At 35.5% G+C, this 19,176-nt stretch overlaps 1 protein-coding gene across 11 annotated transcripts in view; it reads right to left on the reverse strand.

Moving 5' to 3' along the window:
• The window catches only part of PTPRK (protein tyrosine phosphatase receptor type K), a 560,116-nt gene that overhangs the window by 267,049 nt on the left and 273,891 nt on the right, over positions 1 to 19,176 (reverse strand). For all 11 annotated transcript variants that reach the window (XM_055263595.2, XM_063621231.1, XM_055263606.2 and 8 more), the window contains exons 4-5: positions 14,701 to 14,782; positions 12,217 to 12,332 (exon numbers count right to left, since the gene is read on the reverse strand). In XM_055263595.2, the coding sequence (XP_055119570.1) occupies positions 12,217 to 12,332; positions 14,701 to 14,782 (198 nt within the window). The remainder of the gene's footprint in view (positions 1 to 12,216; positions 12,333 to 14,700; positions 14,783 to 19,176) is intronic.

Here is a 19,176-nt window from a genome sequence, read left to right on the forward strand (position 1 = left end):
TTTTTAATGTTTACAATAAGGAGAATAAAAATATTTGAAAGTGATCAATGATGACAGGCAAAGATCAAACACAGAGAAAACAGAAGTCTCTACAGGATCAAGGGTACAGATAAAGTACTACAAATTATAATTTTTAAAAAAATTTCTGGGTGCAGTGGTTCACGCCTGTAATCCCAGCACTTTGGGAGGCAGAGGCGGGTGGATCACGAGGTCAGGAGATCGAGACCATCCTGGCGAACACGGTGAAACCCCGTCTCTACTAAAAATACACACACACAAAAAAATTAGCCGGGCATGATGGCGGGCGCCTGTAGTCCCAGCTACTCGGGAGGCTGAGGCAGGAGAATGGCGTGAACCCAGGACGTGGAGCTTGCAGTGAGCGGAGATCGCGCCACTACACTCCAGCCTGGGTGACAGAGTGAGACTCCGTCTCAAAAAAAAAAAAAAAAAAAAAGCGAAAAAACCAAAAACAACAACAACAACTTCTAAAATAAAATAAAAAGTTTATAAACTACATAATGAAAGAAAATACCACATACCTATGATAATATCTCAGAGTGACCTACTGTGATACATATTCTGGTAAGATTAATTAGAAACAAAAATTATTTGCGTATCTAGAAAAAATAGGTACAGACAGTCACCAAGGCTTTAGAGTGACTGACTGTACCTATTCTGTCTGTGAAAGAAAATGAAGTAACATTATTTAAGTTAATAAAAGAAAATGTAAATGAAAGATGTCATGTACTGTAAAACTGACTTAAGGATCAAGGGCACAAAAAAACTATTATCAACATCTAAGAACTCAGGGAATACTATTCCCATGAGCAGTTCCTAAGGAATTTGAAATGCAAAAAAGGTGTTTCTGACATACGAAATTGCTAGATATGATAGGTGGGCTAATATTGAATATTATAAACATAGTTACATTTAGAAGACTAAATAAGAGCTAAGTAGAAGACAGTATATTATCCATGCAATAGCTATATGCTGACAATGGAGCTTTAGTACAAGTTTCAAAATAAAATGAGATAAAACCAATGTATAATTATGATATATTCTAAATCCATCTTCCTTGTGTCACTGACAACCAAGAATATCGGTGTGGAAATAAAATGTAACTGAAAAGTTGTAATAGGATAAACGTTGAGTAAAAACCTTTAGGCTTCAACTTGAAATATCCCTATGAACTCATTAGGTATTTTATCATTAAATATAGGTGTATGTATTTTTTAGCTCTATTCACTGAAATGATCTAGAAATGAGTATCTCTCAGAACCCACATCATTATCTGGAAATATGATTTCTTACTAAAACTAAACAGGGCATCATTGAAAAATGACTGATCTCACATCTAGAGGAGAAAGTGAAACATCTCACAGTACCAGGTAGCAAGGAAGCTCTCAAAGCCACTATAATCATATCAAAAAGAATCAGGAGCAAATTTGGAGAGGTGCCCACTAAGCAAACATGAGACAATTTAAGATTTAATAGAAATAATAATTGCAACAAATTAAACTCCATTAAATATGTTTAAATCCATGAGTTTATAATGATATTAAAAGAAAAAAGAATAAGTCATCTTTGCAGGATGATAGGGAACCAACTCATTTTAAACTAGTAAATATAGCACAGATTGGAGCATGTATTTTCCCTTTCCTTAATGAATTGTGTTATTGGGTAACCAAACAGTAGATTATGGGGAGTATGTATCTTTTCATCAACTAAACAAATACAAAAGAAATAAGAAACAAACAAACAAAAATGATAGAATATCACAGTTTTCTACCCCCAGGAATAAATATAGGCATTAATCTTCAGAGACTGCCAAGATCACAAAAAGAAAGATGACACATTTTGTTCCTCCTGTTATTATACCAAACACCACCTATGGCATTGCCAAAGGATCAAACTTGACCCTGGATCTGGCTGCCAATTTGCAGGAAATAGAGAGGAAAGAGGGACATGTGGAACTGAAGACGGCATTAGTATGCAATCAGCAAAATGTGGACAGCGGAAGCTAGAAGTCAAACATTCTAGGCTCAACAGATAAATTGTGAGGAAAGCAATAAAGGACAAACCTACAGATTAAAAGTGACTTAAAAAGATGTCTAATTTTAAAAATTCGTAAGACTATGGTGTCTAGGGATGCATACATAACTGCAAAAAAACTACAAGGGTTAAAATTCATGAGAGTGGTTATTTGTCGAGGCAGGGAGACAGCTCTGTTATGCCTGGCACAGAGCACATGGAAGGTGCCTCTGGGATGGCTGGCAAGCTCTCTTTCTTGTCCTGTGTGATGTTTACCCAATATTGAGTCATAATAGTCTTTATTTTTGTGTGGTTTTCTATACCTACATTTTATTTTACAATAAAATAATGTTGTAAATTTTAGATCTTTCTAGCAGACTACTTTTCATAAAGAAGAAACCAGGCCTGCCAATGCTCCATGTTGTAATACTGATCCCAGGAGCTCAATGGGAAAGTTGCAAAGTGCTTGACGTGACACACCTAGAAACACACTGAAGGGGCAGCTCTGCAAACAGTAGGAGAGCATATTGTTCTTGCACAGAAAGAGAAGTAAATTATTTCTAGATATCGATAAAAAGCAATCCTTGAACTTCTATGACTGTCAGGCTTGTATAGTCCTGTTCCAAGAATAGATAAGGAAGGTAAAGAATATTATACACATTATGTATTTATGATCAATTATGTAATCTGTAAACGTTAAATTCAGAGTTTATAAATTATTAAAGAAGGAAAAGAAAGCTTTATATCTGCAAGACATTGATCTCTTTATGGTAGGAAGGCACATAAAATCAACCAAAATGACCTCAGGAGTATTTAACAATCCTAAAAATTAAATATGATTAAACTTTCTGATGCTCATCATTACATATCCAAAATGCCAGAAAGCGGAAGAAAAACCTCATAATCCATGATATGAGATCAGTGACTTTATCTCAAGACCTATAAGCAGAATTATTTATATAAAGCTATGCAGAAAGAAGATAATGCTGTGAATTAGAATATACCAATGGCCCAATGAAAAGTAGGACTGCCAAGACTGTTGGCTCTTAGCTACGAAAGAGAACATGGTCTCTTAAGTGGATCAGAATTAACTGTAAACCAGTATATACATGGCAAAATCACTACTGCTTAGACAAAAGCAGAGAAAATTAGAATTAAATAGCAAGCTAGTATTCATCTGTCAGCTACAGTTTACAGCAGGTGACAAGAAACTAGGAAAGCACAAGGGATGTGGTTTGCACTCCTCACACTCCTGTCTTGTGAGCCAGAAGTTACGGAAGCAGCCAAGGCTGAAGGCACCAACAGTTTTCCCATAGATTAATTCTCCACAGTGACACCTGGGCCACTCAGAGGTTTAAGTTGGCCACAAGCTTCAAATTGTCTTGGTAAACTTTTATTAAAGCTAGAAAGAGTCAAAAGGAATTGAAATGTCTCCTCATTTTTCACTTCTACTGAGGAACACTTACATGAAATTATGAAGGTAGAAAGAGGTATAAAGTAAAACAATGGTTCTAATAGAGAAATGAGCTCCAAAACTAGAAATTGAAAAAACAAACTCATTGACTATCTTTTAAAAATAAACTCTGAGAAAACGTACAAAGCTGTCTATATTATTTCACTCTCACATCTTCCCAAATTTTATAAAATGGTGCAAACCAGGCCCAAAACCGTTTTGTTTCTTTTTTTTTTTTTTTTTTTTTATTTATTTATTTTTTTTTATTATACTTTAGGGTTTTAGGGTACATGTGCACAATGTGCAGGTTTGTTACATATGTATCCATGTGCCATGTTGATTTCCTGCACCCATTAACTCGTCATTTAGCATTAGGTGTATCTCCTAATGCTGTCCCTCCCCCCTCCCCCCACCCCACAACAGTCCCCGGAGCGTGATGTTCCCCTTCCTGTGTCCATGAGTTCTCATTGTTCAATTCCCACCTATGAGTGAGAACATGCGGTGTTTGGCTTTTTGTCCTTGCGTTAGTTTACTGAGAATGATGTTTTCCAGTTTCATCCATGTGCCTACAAAGGACACGAACTCATCATTTTTTATGGCTGCATAGTATTCCATGGTGTATTGTTTCTTAATTTGTCCTCTCCTTTGCTACTCATGGATTTTCCAATGCCAGTGGCACTGTCCAGAATCAGGCCCTCGTTCCCTGACGACTGTAGTGAGAACAGAAGCCTCTTCCTCTTCCAGCAGTCTCCACCGTGGTCTAGTACCAACTTTTCCATAAATTCTATTTACCTCCACTCCTCATGGTGAACCTTCCACTTCAGTAAGTTCCTTCTCCTTCGGTTCCTATCCCACGTCCCCACACATACACATGACATGCTTTGTGCCTTCTGAATCTGCAGTAGTAACCATGCCCACTTTTGCTTATTCAAATACTATGTACACTTCAAGGTTTCAATCAAGTCTTCTCTAATGATTTCACCAAACACTCCAGTCTGCATTGCTCACGCTCATCTCTGAAGTAGTACAGTCCTTAGATTCTATACAGACTTCCCACACGCAGTTATAGAATCACGTGTCAGGGCAAAAGTATCTTAAAAAGTAGTTAACCTCAGGCTTGAATGTCTTCTACATCTCTAGCATGTGCTTATCCAGATTATGCTTGGATACTTGGACTAATTGTAATTTTACTACCTCCTGGAGCAGCTCATTGTAGCTTTCAACAGCCCTACAATTACAAAGTTCTCCCTTATAATCAGCTTATAGCTCTCACCATAAGCTTCAAATCATGTCATTATTATACTTTAGGATCTATAAGGAGGAAATTAAATCCATTTGTATATTCCTTACATTACAAGGTAGTAAATAAGTCACTTATCTAGTCTTCTACAAATCTCAAGATATATTTGTGCCATGTGCCTTTAGCAATTCTGACATCATTCTTCAAGTTTACTCACTGTCTTCGTAATTATATGCTACCCTTTGTTATTTTAATATTTCAGAAGTGTGTCAGCCATTCTTAAAGTCTTTTACCTAGAAAATGTCAGAACTTTGACTACGTCCAGACATTAGAGCAACTTTTACTATATTGCATTGCATTGTTTTTTCTTTATGCAAGTTACCTAGCGTGAGCTGATCATATATTATGTATTTAATCAAGTTGACTTTAAAAACCTCCTCTCAAATTAGTTTCCGAAGAATTGCCCACTGTAAACTGCAGTTCCTAAGCATGCAGTAATTTCTTCAGGAAGCTTACCTTCATTATAATAAGTGGAAAATTATCATTTTTTTCCTAAAATAAATAGTGTCAGGATAGTAAAGTCTCTTGCAGAAATTAAATATGCTACAAACATCTGGGCTTGCCAAATGGCAATATAAATAAGCACAGAAAACTGCTATAGCCTGGAGGCATCAGAAAGAGCACTGTGAGCCATAACTACTAGGCCTCTGAAATGGTGTAGTGCTATGTTTTCATCAGCTAAAATTTTTGTGCTTCCCAATTAACTCAATTGTTTAGAAATCATGCTTTAGGTTCCCACTACTATGTGGTGATGTTTGCATGGAGTACAGGAACAAGGCTTTGGAATTTGCCCAGACAGGTAACGCACTATGTGGTCAGAAGTTTTAGACCAACCGCTTTCACTGCCCCTTCACTGACAACGGTTGGTACAGTAGGGGGTCAGCCTCTCTCTGGTTGTTTTTGAGAGCAATTTGCATCTCATTTTACTGATTTCACTCTCCAATTAGTACTCTCAAGCCATTGCTTAAATTATGTGTTGCTCCATAAGGAATGACATTTCCTTTGGCTGAGCAACTAGCTGTATCACACTATTCTAGCAATGATGAGCCTCACCAAGGGCGAAGCGGCGGCTGACTCTCCTGTTTTGGCAGGCCCACGGAGGAGGCACAGTGCCAGCACCTGCGGCGATTAATGACAGTTTGGCCCAATTGCCACAGCTTTGATGGCAATCTGCATAGGATTACCAGTCACACATTAAACAGCCTCATTTCAATTCACCAAAACAAATGGTGCCACCAAATCTACCCACACAATTCCCTACTTTCAATAACTCCACTGTTGAATTTCTCTGCCCAATTCAGTGATGCATGCCTGCCAAGCGCTGTAATGATGGATGGAGTCATTAGTATTTTAGTTTCTACACTGAACCTGAAGCCAAAGCATATGGTCTGACAGATGTTGCAGCAATAGGCTGTATTTGATTTACCATGTAGGTGTCTACTTATACTGGACCTTCATAACAGAATACTAATGCATAACTTTCAGTCCAACCCCAGTTACAACCCTTTCTTATCCTCAAGTTACAAGGTGTTCTTAAAGCAGAAACTCAGAACATGTTTATTTCAAGTTAGACTAATGATTACAAATTACCTTTGAATGTAATCAAATCACTTGAAATGGACAAGATGGACAAAAACGCAAGTAATGCCTGTAGGCTATTACCATCTATGGCTTGATTAGCACTGCCAGTAAGTTCGTTATTTGATAAAATGTGTCACTTATTCACTTTTTCCTCATTCGTGTCTTATTCAGGTAAAAATTATATATATATATATATATATATAGTAAATTGGACAGATCTTAATCTTTGACAAATGTATGTACACTCACAGATCAAGACCCCAGTCAATATATATGACATTAACATTACCCTAGAGAATTTCCCCCTGCTCACATCCAATTAATCCTTATTCCCCACAGGCAACAAGTGTTCCGATTTCTATCACCATAGGTTAGTTTTGTTTCTTATGAAACTTAATGTAAATGAAATCATAAAGGATATAAGCTTTTTGTGTCTGTCCTCTTTCCAAAACCTAATGTTGCTGAGATCCATTCATGCTATTGCATTATCAGCAGTTCATTCTTTTATTGCTAAGCAGTATTCCATTGTTTGAATGAGCCACAAATTGTCTATTATCCTGTTCATGGACATTTAGGTTTTTTCTAATTATCACTTATTATGAATAAAGCTGTTATAGGCATCCTTGTACAAGTCTTTTTGTGGGCACATGTCTTAATTTCTCTTGGGTAAATACTTAGGAATGGAACTGCTACACCATATGTTCATTTGTTGCTTATATATTCACTTTTTCCTGCAATCACTTTATCCAGTGTTCATAATAGTAAGAGTTACAATCTAGTGTTCAGTAGCACCATAGGGTGACTATAGTTAGCAATTTATTGTATATTTCAAAATAACTTTAAAAGTGGAATTGGAATGTCCTTAACACAAAGAAATAATAAATACTCAAGGTTACGGATATCTCAGTTACCCTAATTGGATCATTACACATTATATGCTTGTTCCAAAAACATCACATGTACCCCATAAATATGTACAACTAGTATGTATTGATAATAATTTGATATTAAAAAATAAAATTCAAGAATATTAAGAATATTCAAATACTGGAATATTTGAATATTTTTTAAAAGTTTTGAATTTTAAATATTTTCAATATTGAAAACAAATAATTCAAAAAATTCAAAATTTAAAAATAAATAACCAACATTTCTAACCTATAAAAGTGTACAATCTAATTTTTATTTTTCCGTAAGAAAATTATTTGACACTTCTCAAGAATATAACCAAATGCTTTTATTATTTCATTTCAGTATAAATTATATGTTACAATTTCACTTTTGATCTTATTTCCCATAAGTAGAGCTTTATCATAGCTTCAAGTTATGAATCACAAATTCCGTATCATTGAAAGTTCCTGAGGAATACAGAAATCCTTCCTTATCCAAGGTCACACTTTGGGCAGTTGCAGTTACCTTCTGTCAATCACAGTCTGAAAATCTTAAATGAAAAATTTCAGAAATAAACCATTCACAGGTTTTAAGTTGCACTCCACTCTGAGTGGCGTAATGAAATCTTGTGCCACCCCTCACTTGTTAGTCATCGACATTGTGTGTTTCTGACATCCCAACCACCGAAATCATCATGGCTCAATGATCTAGGATAGCCCCAAGCAGTTGAACCTCCTTCTGACATATTGTCAGAAGGTCAGTAGTAGCCTAATGCTACATCACACTGCCTATGTCATTCACCTTATTCTCATTATGTGAGTTATTTTATCATTTCACGTCATCCTAAGAAGGGTGAGTAAAGTACAAAGATACGCTATGAGAGATCACATTCATATAACTTTTATTACAGTATATTGTTATAATTGCTCTATTTTATTAGTTATTGTTGTTAATCTCTTACTGTGTCTAATTTATTAATTAAACTTGATCATAGGTATGTATATGTAGGAAAAAAACATTATATGTGGGGTTTGGTACTGTGTGGTTTCGGGCATCCACTGGGCTTTTTGGAATGTATCCCCCAAGGATAGGAGAACACTATTACAAAATTAAAATGGCTTAGTTCTAAAACTTAGAAGATTTAAAAAATGTCTGTTCATGTGGAAAAAATTCACAAATCACTAACCAAATAATGTGTTTATATCCAGAATACATGCTACTTCACTGCGCTCTCAATTGAAAAATAATCTGGAAGTTCTCTCAGCATGACTAAAGACTTTATTCTAAATTTCTTTTTTTTTTTTTTTTTTTTTTGAGACACATTCTCGCTCTGTCACCTAGGCTGGAGTGCAGTGGTGTGATCTCGGCTCACTGCAACCTCCGCCTCCCAGGTTCAAGCGATTCTTCTGCCTCAGCCTGCCGAGTAGCTGGGATTACAGGTGTGCACCACCACGCCTGGCTAATTTTTATATTTTTAGTAGAGACAGGGTTTCACTATATTGGCCAGGCTGGTCTCCAACTCCTGACCTCATGATCCACCTACCTTGGCTTCCCAAAGTGCTGGGATTACAGGTGTGAGCCATTGCGCCAGACCCTAAATTTCTTTTAGTGCATAAATGTACTACATGACATAGTTTTAAAAACTACTTTCCAGAAAACCTCATGATTTCACCATGTTTTTAGTCTACTGACACTCAGACTTATAAAAACATTCGATGTTGTTTTATGTATCATTAGTTCATTTAGCATGTACAAGAAGGTTGATCTACTTCGAATACTCCATAATTATATAATCCAATTCTTACAAGAAAGATCATTCCCTGTAAATACTTTCAGAACTACCATGATATGCATTATGAAATTATCCTAGATTAACTCAGGCAACTCATTGTTTGCGTTTTTCCCTGCATTTTTCAATTTACTCAATTTGTATATCATTTTAGACAACAAAAACGACTGATATATTAATTATAACCTAGAAAGAATACAGAAATGAGAGAAATTATTCAGTTTTTCCAGAACAAATTATTTAAAATATCAAATATGATCAAGCATTATGTTCTGTGTACCTTTCACAGAGTTATACTGTATCATTTTTCCTTTGAAATAGAAAATTGGCTGTTTTTCTAGTCTTTGTTACTTTAGCCCATATTTAGACAACATTTTGTCAATTGAAGCTCAATACTACATAATGTAAGTTATTTGGAGGACATACAAAGTTGATTGCCATTTGGTATTTTACCTGACCATGGCAGGTATAACAACTGTTGTATTATTCCATTACCTCTGTGATAGACTGCAGTGACCTTTCATTGAGTGCTTCAAGTACATTCATTCTCAGTACTAGCAGCAGATATTTTGAGCATTTGTTCTCACAATGATACTTAATTTAAGGTACCATTTTTCCCCCATGCAAAACGAATAACAAGACTTTTTCATTCTTCCACACAAAAGGGTTATCAAGGCCATGTTTCAAGCCACCAAAAATAACATAAAGACCTAGTTTAGCATCTTACAGCTGGAAGGGATTTTAGTGTCTATTCAGAATCTCCTTTTATAAATAAGCAAATTGAGGCCCAGAACACATAAGTGAAACCTCTAAGGCCACTGCAATTAACTGGGTTAAAAGGTTTAGGAGGGTTAGAGTAAAAGTTAGAATTCAGAACTGGGCTTCCTGAACTCTAGGCTGTTATTCTACATGAAATGAAAATAATCTGACATCTGTTTGCATGAGTTAGCTGGTAGATTCACTTTGGAACCAGAATTCTTCCTGCTTTATTATGTTTTTTTACTTTCGGCAAAAGGTGGGCAAGTTTTTTAAGTCACTGCCACCTTCTAATTGATTGATATATAGATAATGATCAATCTTATCTGGTGCATTTTTACACAATTTCATAATAAAAGTTTTCATTTTAATTTGAAAACACCTTAAGTAAGTAATTAATAGATTTCAATATTTCTTGTACATGGAGAAGAGTGATGTAAGCGAATAAGTTAATTGATGTGGTGTTACTGAAAAAGGTAAAATAGCTTTTGAATAAATTAAGGTGAATATGTACACTACTGAAGAAAGAGGCAATGTCCATGTCAAAGTGGAAGAGAAATACACAAATTCACCATTCTGTAGCAAACGCAAAAAAAAAAAAAAAAAAAAAAAAAAAAAGAGAGAGGTGAGGTAGGGGAGAAAGCAACATAGAAGTTTCATAGAATATTTTACCTCTCATCTTTGTTACAAAAATGGCAGGAGGAAAATTTTTTAAAACCATCATGAAATGGACTATCTACAAAATAGAAAGCAAACAACAACAAAAAAATGAGCAGTATTTGGACTACCACCCACTCAGACCAGCAGGGTCCAGAAAGTCTTTGTTGCCACAAGGCAGCTGGTGACTGAGGATACAAAACCCTTTTTATTTCAATGTCACATTAAATCCTGAGGCATAAAACCAAGGGCAGACCTACAGAGCCTCTAGAGCTCCAAGAAAAGACTATATAGCTCACAACTAAAGCCAAATGCCAGCTAACGTTCCCATCTAAATGAAAAAATCACTATCAAAACTATTAGAACATATATCTAAAATTATTTTAAACTATTATTTAGGCATAGGAAGAGAAATAAGAAAACTGACTTGACATTTATTTGATAAAACAGGTTGCACATTATACAACATGCTTTCCAGGAAAAATTATCCTATTTTTCAATCTTTGTAGGAGAAATTACCATAATCATAGAAAAAAACGACCCTCATTTCCTTTTCATATTTGGACACAAAATATGGTATCCTGACACTTGAAAATCAAATAAGCTATAAAAGTAGTAATAATTAGATTAATATGAAGTACACCTGTTGTAACCTCCAATTGGAATGCTGGAAGAACTTGATGAAATAACACAAATATAACACCCAGCATATCAGTCATTATACAAGGTATTATTTCAATATTCATTTATTAGAACCTTTATTACAACCACCTGCAAACTAATAGTTATCCCCAACACTACCTTCACCTATATAAAGGATGTAGTAAAAAAAAAAATCATGATGCCTATGTTGAAGAAACTAAGCTCATCTTGTTTTTTTGGTCTCTATTGGCATTCTCATGAATTTAAAATTCACAACTTATTAAATCTCTTTCCTCATTCTGATGCAGAGAACCTAAAAAATAATAATAGAGGTGCTCAGAAAATATTATTACTTACATATCATCTAGCTTCAAATATTTCGCTCAATAGCCATCAGTTTTAGGTCCAGCTTCCTGGCTTTAGAGCTTCTTTCATCTCCTCCCAGCCCCCAGCACCCTAGCACTGACAGATAGACTTTCTATAAATTCTCTGAAGGCAAGGCATATTTCTTAGTCTATAGTTTTCTCTCAGATTCTTTTAAATCTGTTTATATGCACCATTTACAGTTCCCCAACATGTATGTTAAATCATAATTAAATACAAATGTATTAAGAATTAATATGTGCAAGACAAATGTCTTCACCTCAGATCTGTGATTAAACTTCAAACTCAAAAATTTAATTGGCTCTCTTCCAATTAATATTCCCTGAAATATTCCCAACGGTTTCTTAAAATACTTTAAAAAATTTATCAGAGTATGACAGCTCCTACTTAACTCTTGTAAATTCAGTTTTAAAAATATTATTAAATAAGAAAAAATCTCATTCATATTTTAAATGGATCTACAGAATTTTTTGCAGTTTGAATATAACAGAGAGAATTATTGTGTTTCACTAGATCCTAACAAAAATACTTATTATTTGCCCATGTATTTTATTTCAGAAAAGGAAATCTCTAACATGAATCTGCAATTAAACTCACGCAGACAGCCTGTCCCACTACATGCGCGTGCACACACACACACACACTCAAAAGGATGAGACAACAAACAGTCCTGTTGCAATTTTTTTAAAACATAAAGTATACTCTTTAGCTCAGCTGCCAACTTGGCCTTACCTGGAGCCATAACTTGTTATGCACAGCATCTCTCCCTGTGGCAATGCACTGAAATGTAGCATTTTGCCCTGCATTCACTTCTACATCCCCTAGACGGAGGAAATGAGGAGATTTATCTGTGAAGGGAGAAAAAAAATGTATTTGTTTTCACATGAAGAAAATATGCCACGTTACTTCTCTCCAGCTGAATATTATCGTTACTGTTTTTACCTTCGGGCAAGACTAACATCAGAAAGAAGAAAACTGAGGGGCTTTTTTGTGCCGGAAGACACCATTTCCTCTGTGACTCTCATAGTTCTCTTTTTCTCAATAGCTCTATTACTTACTGTTCCATAATTGCTGGAGTATTGTTCTCTAGAGTGAGCACTCAACAATTGCTGCTGAACTGCTGCCATAGCATGTTGCATATGGATGATAATAAAACAGTTACAAACTTACAAAGTCAAAGCAACCAAGAGATTAAATTGACATGAAATCAGAGCCTAATATAAAGATATAATGAAAACATATAATGATTTCTAAACTACTGACAGTGACACAGCCATTGAACTTATTAGGCCACATTTTAAGCAGTTAGATCTTTTTTAAAAAAACATCAATAGTTATAATCCTCTATAGCACTTCAAAGAACAAGGGAATATTTTTGATTCTCGCAAAAAGAACACCAACTAAACTGGTAAACTTCTTTCCTATTCCATTATAACCATAGTATAGTAATCCAAAATAAATACTCATATTAGACTAACAAAAATAATGACTGCAGTCAAAATATAAGTAAGATTTATGACTGACAAGTATTCTCTGAAACTACCTTTTAAAACTGAAGCCTCATCCATGTTTCCCATTGAAAGGAAATTTATATAAACAGCAAAAGCTAAGGCTCATGAGTAAAAAGAAAAGTTCACGGAGGGCCATATCACCCTAAAACTGCTGTTGTGCTCAATCCACCATTTTCTATGTACTTATGAAAGCCTTTCCTTAACACCTATCATTCAAGAAGTGAAAAATAAACAGTAGATAAAAACACAGTTCTCTTAAACTACAGATTGAAAGAACTTAGTAAGCCAGCTTGAACTTTAAATGAGATGATTTTGTTCTCTCTTTTCTTAGAATTTACCAACCACCACATGGTGTATATAATCTGACCCTTACTGGCTACATCTTTCTCTAGTGCCTTACCTCTCAGGAAGAGATTTAAAATAAGGAATTCTTGAGTTAGAACATGAGCTAAAGCAGCAGTTCTCAATTTAGGAACTCTAGACCAGCAAGATCAGCTGCACTGGAATCAGAAATGCAAATTGTCAGGCCCCACCCCAGACCTATTCAATCAGAACCAGGGGAAGAGCCAAGCAATCTGTGATTTACCACAGCTGTAGGTAATTCTGAAGCACACTCGAGTTTGACAACCACTCAGCAGGAGCACAGGTCTTGGCCCTCACAAGAGGCCCCAGCCTGCTGCTTACAATGTGTTAGAGATGCTTCTCAGGGAGGATTGCTGAACAGATAACCCAGAATTCACGGGCCCTATAAAATGCTGCTTTTGGGAAATATAGGCAAAGTCTGAATTTATGCCAACTGTTTTTTGCCTGGCTCTATTGAATGCATGCAGTAATTGTTTTTCATGGACTGTGATGTATACACAAATTTAGGTACACGATCTGAAAACCAATCAATGTGCATCTAAGGGCATAACAAAACTGTGTATTAATAAACTGAGTTTCTTGTTTGCTTTCTTTTTTTTTTTTTTTTTTTTTTTTTGAGATGGAGTCTTGCTCTGGTTGCCCAGGCTGGAGTGCAGTAGTGCAGTCTCAGCTCACAGCAACCTCCACCTCCCAGGTTCAAGTGATTTTCCTGCCTCAGCCTCCTGAGTAGCTGGGATTACAGGTGTGCACCACCACGCCTGGCTAGTTTTTTTTTTTTTTTTTTTTTTTTCAGTAGAGATGGGGTTTCACCATTTTGGCCAGACTGGTCTCAAACTCCTGACCTCATGAGTTAGCCAGATATTTATTATGACAGAGGAAAAAAAAAAGGAGTCCTAAATTTGGAATAAGGTGAACTAATTATTTCTCTTCATTTCACCCCAGCCCTCAACTCAGCAGATCAAATAACTTCATGAGGCTTCTTTATATTTTCCTTTCTGTTGAACTCTGATTTGCTGTTCTTCTGTTTTTCTAGACAATTTAATAATGCCAAAAAAATGAACAAGTGCCACTGACAGCTGCCTTTGCATGTATATTTTGTTCTCAGTAATGAAATAATTTAAAAGAATCTCCTGATAGGTATACAATTAGTTACAAGTTGAAAAATATTTGATTCAAAAACTCTAGAAATATATCAGTTTTCTTTTAAAACTCAGTAGAAGGCTAGGACTAACAATAACAAGAGAGACAGCAATAACCAAGTGATAAACAATCAATAGTCACTGCCAATATAAGGCAAGTGTTGAAAGGACATAGAAAAATACAATTCTTAATCACAACCTACCACAAGGATAACTCAGTACTTGGATGTCATCAATGGCAATATAACCAGTTCTCCCTCCTGAGACTTCAGCTTCAAATATTACCTGTCAAAAAGAAACAGAAAATATTTACAACAATCATTTTCAAGGAATGTCTACAGTGGAGGGGAATAGCTAAATATATGCCAAAGTAAGTCTAATTTTTGTTCAGTAAGAATTAAAAATTTAACCTTATAATGTAAGTAATTTCCTAACTCTTGTACCAGTAAACAAATCAAAAAACAAAATTTGAAGAACAATTACAGAGGTTAAGCAGCTTACATTTTTTAAGTTACAGAGGTTAAGCAGCTTAAATTTTTTAAGCAGTTATTACCAAGTATTGTTATATATCCCGAATAGGCAATATATAGGCAGACATAGAAAATCTCTTTAAAGGTAAACTTTCGCCTATTGATTTTTTCCGATTTTGTTGTTTACTTAACATACGTGGAGCACCTACTATGTGCCAAGCAGTATGTGAACCACTGAACACATTAATAAGATAATCTGAGTTTTAAACAGCTGAATTTTCAAGGATGGGTGTCAACCGACAGATTATTGGTGTTCCAGGCCAAAGGAACAAATACAATGAAAAAGATTGGGATGGCATGTTTGGAAAACTAAATAAATATAATGACTATGACTACAAAGGCTCAAAAGGGAAGAAATGAGATTAGAGACATAGGCATGGAAGGCCTTAAATACCATGAGGGTGAGGTCAGGAGTACAGCACTCAATAGTTTTATATCTAAGAATGTTAGGAAAAAAAAAAAAGTTTCTATATTTAAATATAAGCTCATTTTACAGTTTTGCAGTTATAGTCAATAGCAAAGCTTCATATGGCCTTTCTTTTAATGTGTGCTGTGGCTGGGTGCAGCAACTCACACCTATAATCCTAACACTTTGGGAGGCTGAGGCAGGAGGGGCACTTGAGCCCAGAAGTTCAAGACCAGCCTGGGGAACATAGTGAGAGCCTGTCTCTTAAAAAAAAAAAAAAAAAAAAAAAAAAAGATTAGCTGGGTGTGGTGGCACATGCCTATAGTATCAGTTACTTCAGAAACTAAGAGACTAAGGTGGGAGAATTGCTTGAACCCAGGAGTTCAAGGCTACAGTGAGCTAGGATGACACCACTGCACTCCAGCCTGAGCAACAGAGTAAGACCCTGACTCTAAAAAAACCATAACAATAATAATGTGTGCTGTGACTTTCAAGAGAAAACAGATTTAGCATTCAGCACTTCAGTGTTGTATTTGATTCCTTTATTCATGGGCATACATACATTATTTTGGAGTATTTGCAAAGCATTTTTAAAAATGTAATGAAAATTGATGTTTAAAGTAAGAATAGAATATAATCAAATGGGTCTAATAGAAACATATTTGGCTATAAAGTGAAGGATGATCAGGAGAGAAAAAATAAGTCAATATGCTAGAAGTAGTGGGAATGGTGAGATGAAAAGAAAAAGGAAAGATAAAAATAATACTAAGGAAGCAGAGAAGGTAGAACTTACTGACTCAGTTGTGAAATATAGGACAACTCAATGATTTCTGGCTTAGACTACTAAGTGAATGATGTTGTCAGGATTCCTTGTCAGGACTAGTGATACAGAAAAGGAAACAAATTGAGGGAGAAAATAATGAAGTATGTTTTGAACATTTCAAATTTGATTTGCCTATGATACACACAGGGGAAAATGCTTAAGTAATAACTAGATAGATAGAATTGGAAGAGAAGATTATCAGGGTAAAATAAAGGTATAAATTTCAAAGTTATGTGACGAAGGATATCAGATAACTCCATGGAAGGGAATAAGCGACTAATTTGAAAGTTAAAGTGATTGGTGAGTAAGATGGCATAAGAAGATAAATAAGAGAAGAAAACTACTGGAAATGAAAGGTCAAGACTGAAAAGGCCACCAGCGGATATAAAGCCAACATCGAATGGTTAAGAAAGAAGGGTGGTACCAGGAGGTTTCAAGCAGGTCAACACTCCTAATAAAAGGATTAGAAAAGGCCAGGCATATTACAATAACAATAATTTAAAGATTTCAGATATGTGTGTAAACAGTGGCATCTAGATGCACACACATTTTAGGAGGTGAGAGCCTCTCTGATGTTATCTAATAATCTCCAGCCATTTTATTCTTTCCCGTGGGAGTATCTGCCAATTCTGAGATCAGGCTATGGTTCTAGCTTAGTACAGACTGAAAACCTCTAGTAGGAGGAGGTGAAAACCTCTATTAGGAGGAGGTGAAAACTGTGATGAAAGCTTGGTGCAGTTGTGCAGAAATAGAACAACAACTTGAAAATCTGGGAGGCTGACTTTTCCAAAAAGACATAGGTAAAGGCAAATGATATCTAACATAAGAAAGAGGTCAAGAGAAACTGAAACTAATAAGCATCACTTGGGGTTAGCTCTTAGGTATTTGGTAAACTCTGCCAGGACATTTTTACTCTGGTGGAGGAGGAGAAGCTTGATTGACTGGGCTGATAATAAGTAACATTTGTCAAGCACTTACTATATAAAGTAGACTGTCCCAAGCTATACACAATCACACACATACACACACATAAATTGATTTAATCCTCATTACAATCATACGAGGTAGGTATTATTTTCATGCTCATTTTAAAGAAAAGTAATTGAACCAAGGCATAAAAGCTAACAAGTGGTGAAGCTGGGAATGGCCTGAGCCATCCCGCCTCTAGGTTGCTTTTGAAAACTTTACTACATTGCCTCTCAAGAAAAAGAAGAAGACACAGAGTATTTAATTTAAGTAGACTTTAGAGTTTAAATTTCTTTTAAAAGTCTAAAATGTTAAGTAAATTTTAAATTTAAAAAATGAATTACATCTTAACTAGCACACTGACTAGACATTATATTGACAAGATAGCAGTATGGTTCCATTAAACCCTTTCCATTCTCACACTACAACCACCCCAAAGTCAATTACAATGAGATAAGGTAAGCTGCTGGAATGGATGGCTCATCTGCCTCCCATCTGTCCCAGTCATAAACCACCTGCATTACTTCTTTTCTACTCCAAGTTTGCCCTTTGTGACAATTGATTTTACTGGAATAAGCTGAAAGTGAGATGGAGGATGGGGTCTTTGTGGTAAGCAGAATGCTTCATGATGGAAGGGTGGCCATCTATGAACACAGGAGGGTGGGCAATAGGTGCGTGCATATGATTTACATTTCACATAAATGTATTTGGTGGGACTATAATTCTCATGTCATTTTCTAAATACTAGAAAAAGGGCTTAGCAAGAAATAGAAAATAGGATAAAAAACTTTAAATAATGTATAACTTGAGACAACTCTGGTACAGACCACGTTCTCAGGGGTGAAAAAAAACCTGTATTATACTCCAAGCCCTCCTGTTTACAAATTCTTGAGGATTCACATAAATTTGAGATTTGAAACTTTTAGAGCTAAGTCTTAACCCCATAATATGAATATAATACAGCTTTCAAAAAAAGTTTTCTAAGGATTAAATAGTAGCATATAGAAAAGTGCTATCTAAACTAAAAGGTGTGATTGTCAACAGTGTTGTCTGTACAAATGTATCCTAGGAAAATAAGTTTTATTTGCTTGATTGTGGTTTAAGGAAAGAGAAGTTACAGAAAAAAAAGTTTTTAATTATTTTTTGGAAACAATTACATTCTAATGAATAAGTACACATCATTGTTTATTTCAGTTTTGTTGTCAGTATTTATTAAATTATTGTAACTTCTAGGTCTATCTTAGCTTCACTTTCTTGAATTGTTTAACTTCTTGTACTTTAAACAAGATTACTACACCCCTGAGAAAAGTTTCATATGTGTTCATTTAAACTGAGCTTTAGTCAGGACAATAAATTGAGGCCTTGATTTAAAAGGAGGCAAAATAATTGGTTCTTTATTAAAAAAAAAGTTCCTCTTTTTAGTGACCTCATTTTCCCTGCTAAATGTTGTCTTTGCCTCATTAACGAGAGCTAGAAGAAATTTCTAAGATCAGATTCCTTTACTGTTAAAGATCTAATCAGCTTTATCACTTCAACAGAGCCCTCACCTTGTAGGGCTCTTCTGTCCAGTCAGGGGAAACAAATCTCAGTAGCTTAATTACGCAAAGCGTGCTTGGGCTAATGCTCAGGTCAGATCTAATGCTTGATGTCAAGTAGTCAACCAGGCTTCCCAGAAGAAGAGAGTAATGAAAGCCATACCAGATGTCAACTTTAAACCTTCCAGGAGGCCAGCCTGGGAGGAGAATGAACAGGCTCTGCTTTCTAAGCCATTTTTACTCCACTCCATTACCTGAAACACTGATGGTGATGATTCTAATCAAATTTTTGCTACTCCAGCAACAGTCCTGGATTATTAACTAAATAAGTGAAATAAAGTTGAATTAAACTTGGGGGGGATGGGAAACCCTAAAGAACAAGGACAACTTTTTCCTCCAGCAAACTGAATGAATCCACA

This window comes from Symphalangus syndactylus, chromosome 2, assembly GCF_028878055.3.
Source record: "Symphalangus syndactylus isolate Jambi chromosome 2, NHGRI_mSymSyn1-v2.1_pri, whole genome shotgun sequence".
Classification (NCBI taxonomy): Eukaryota; Metazoa; Chordata; class Mammalia; order Primates; family Hylobatidae; genus Symphalangus; species Symphalangus syndactylus.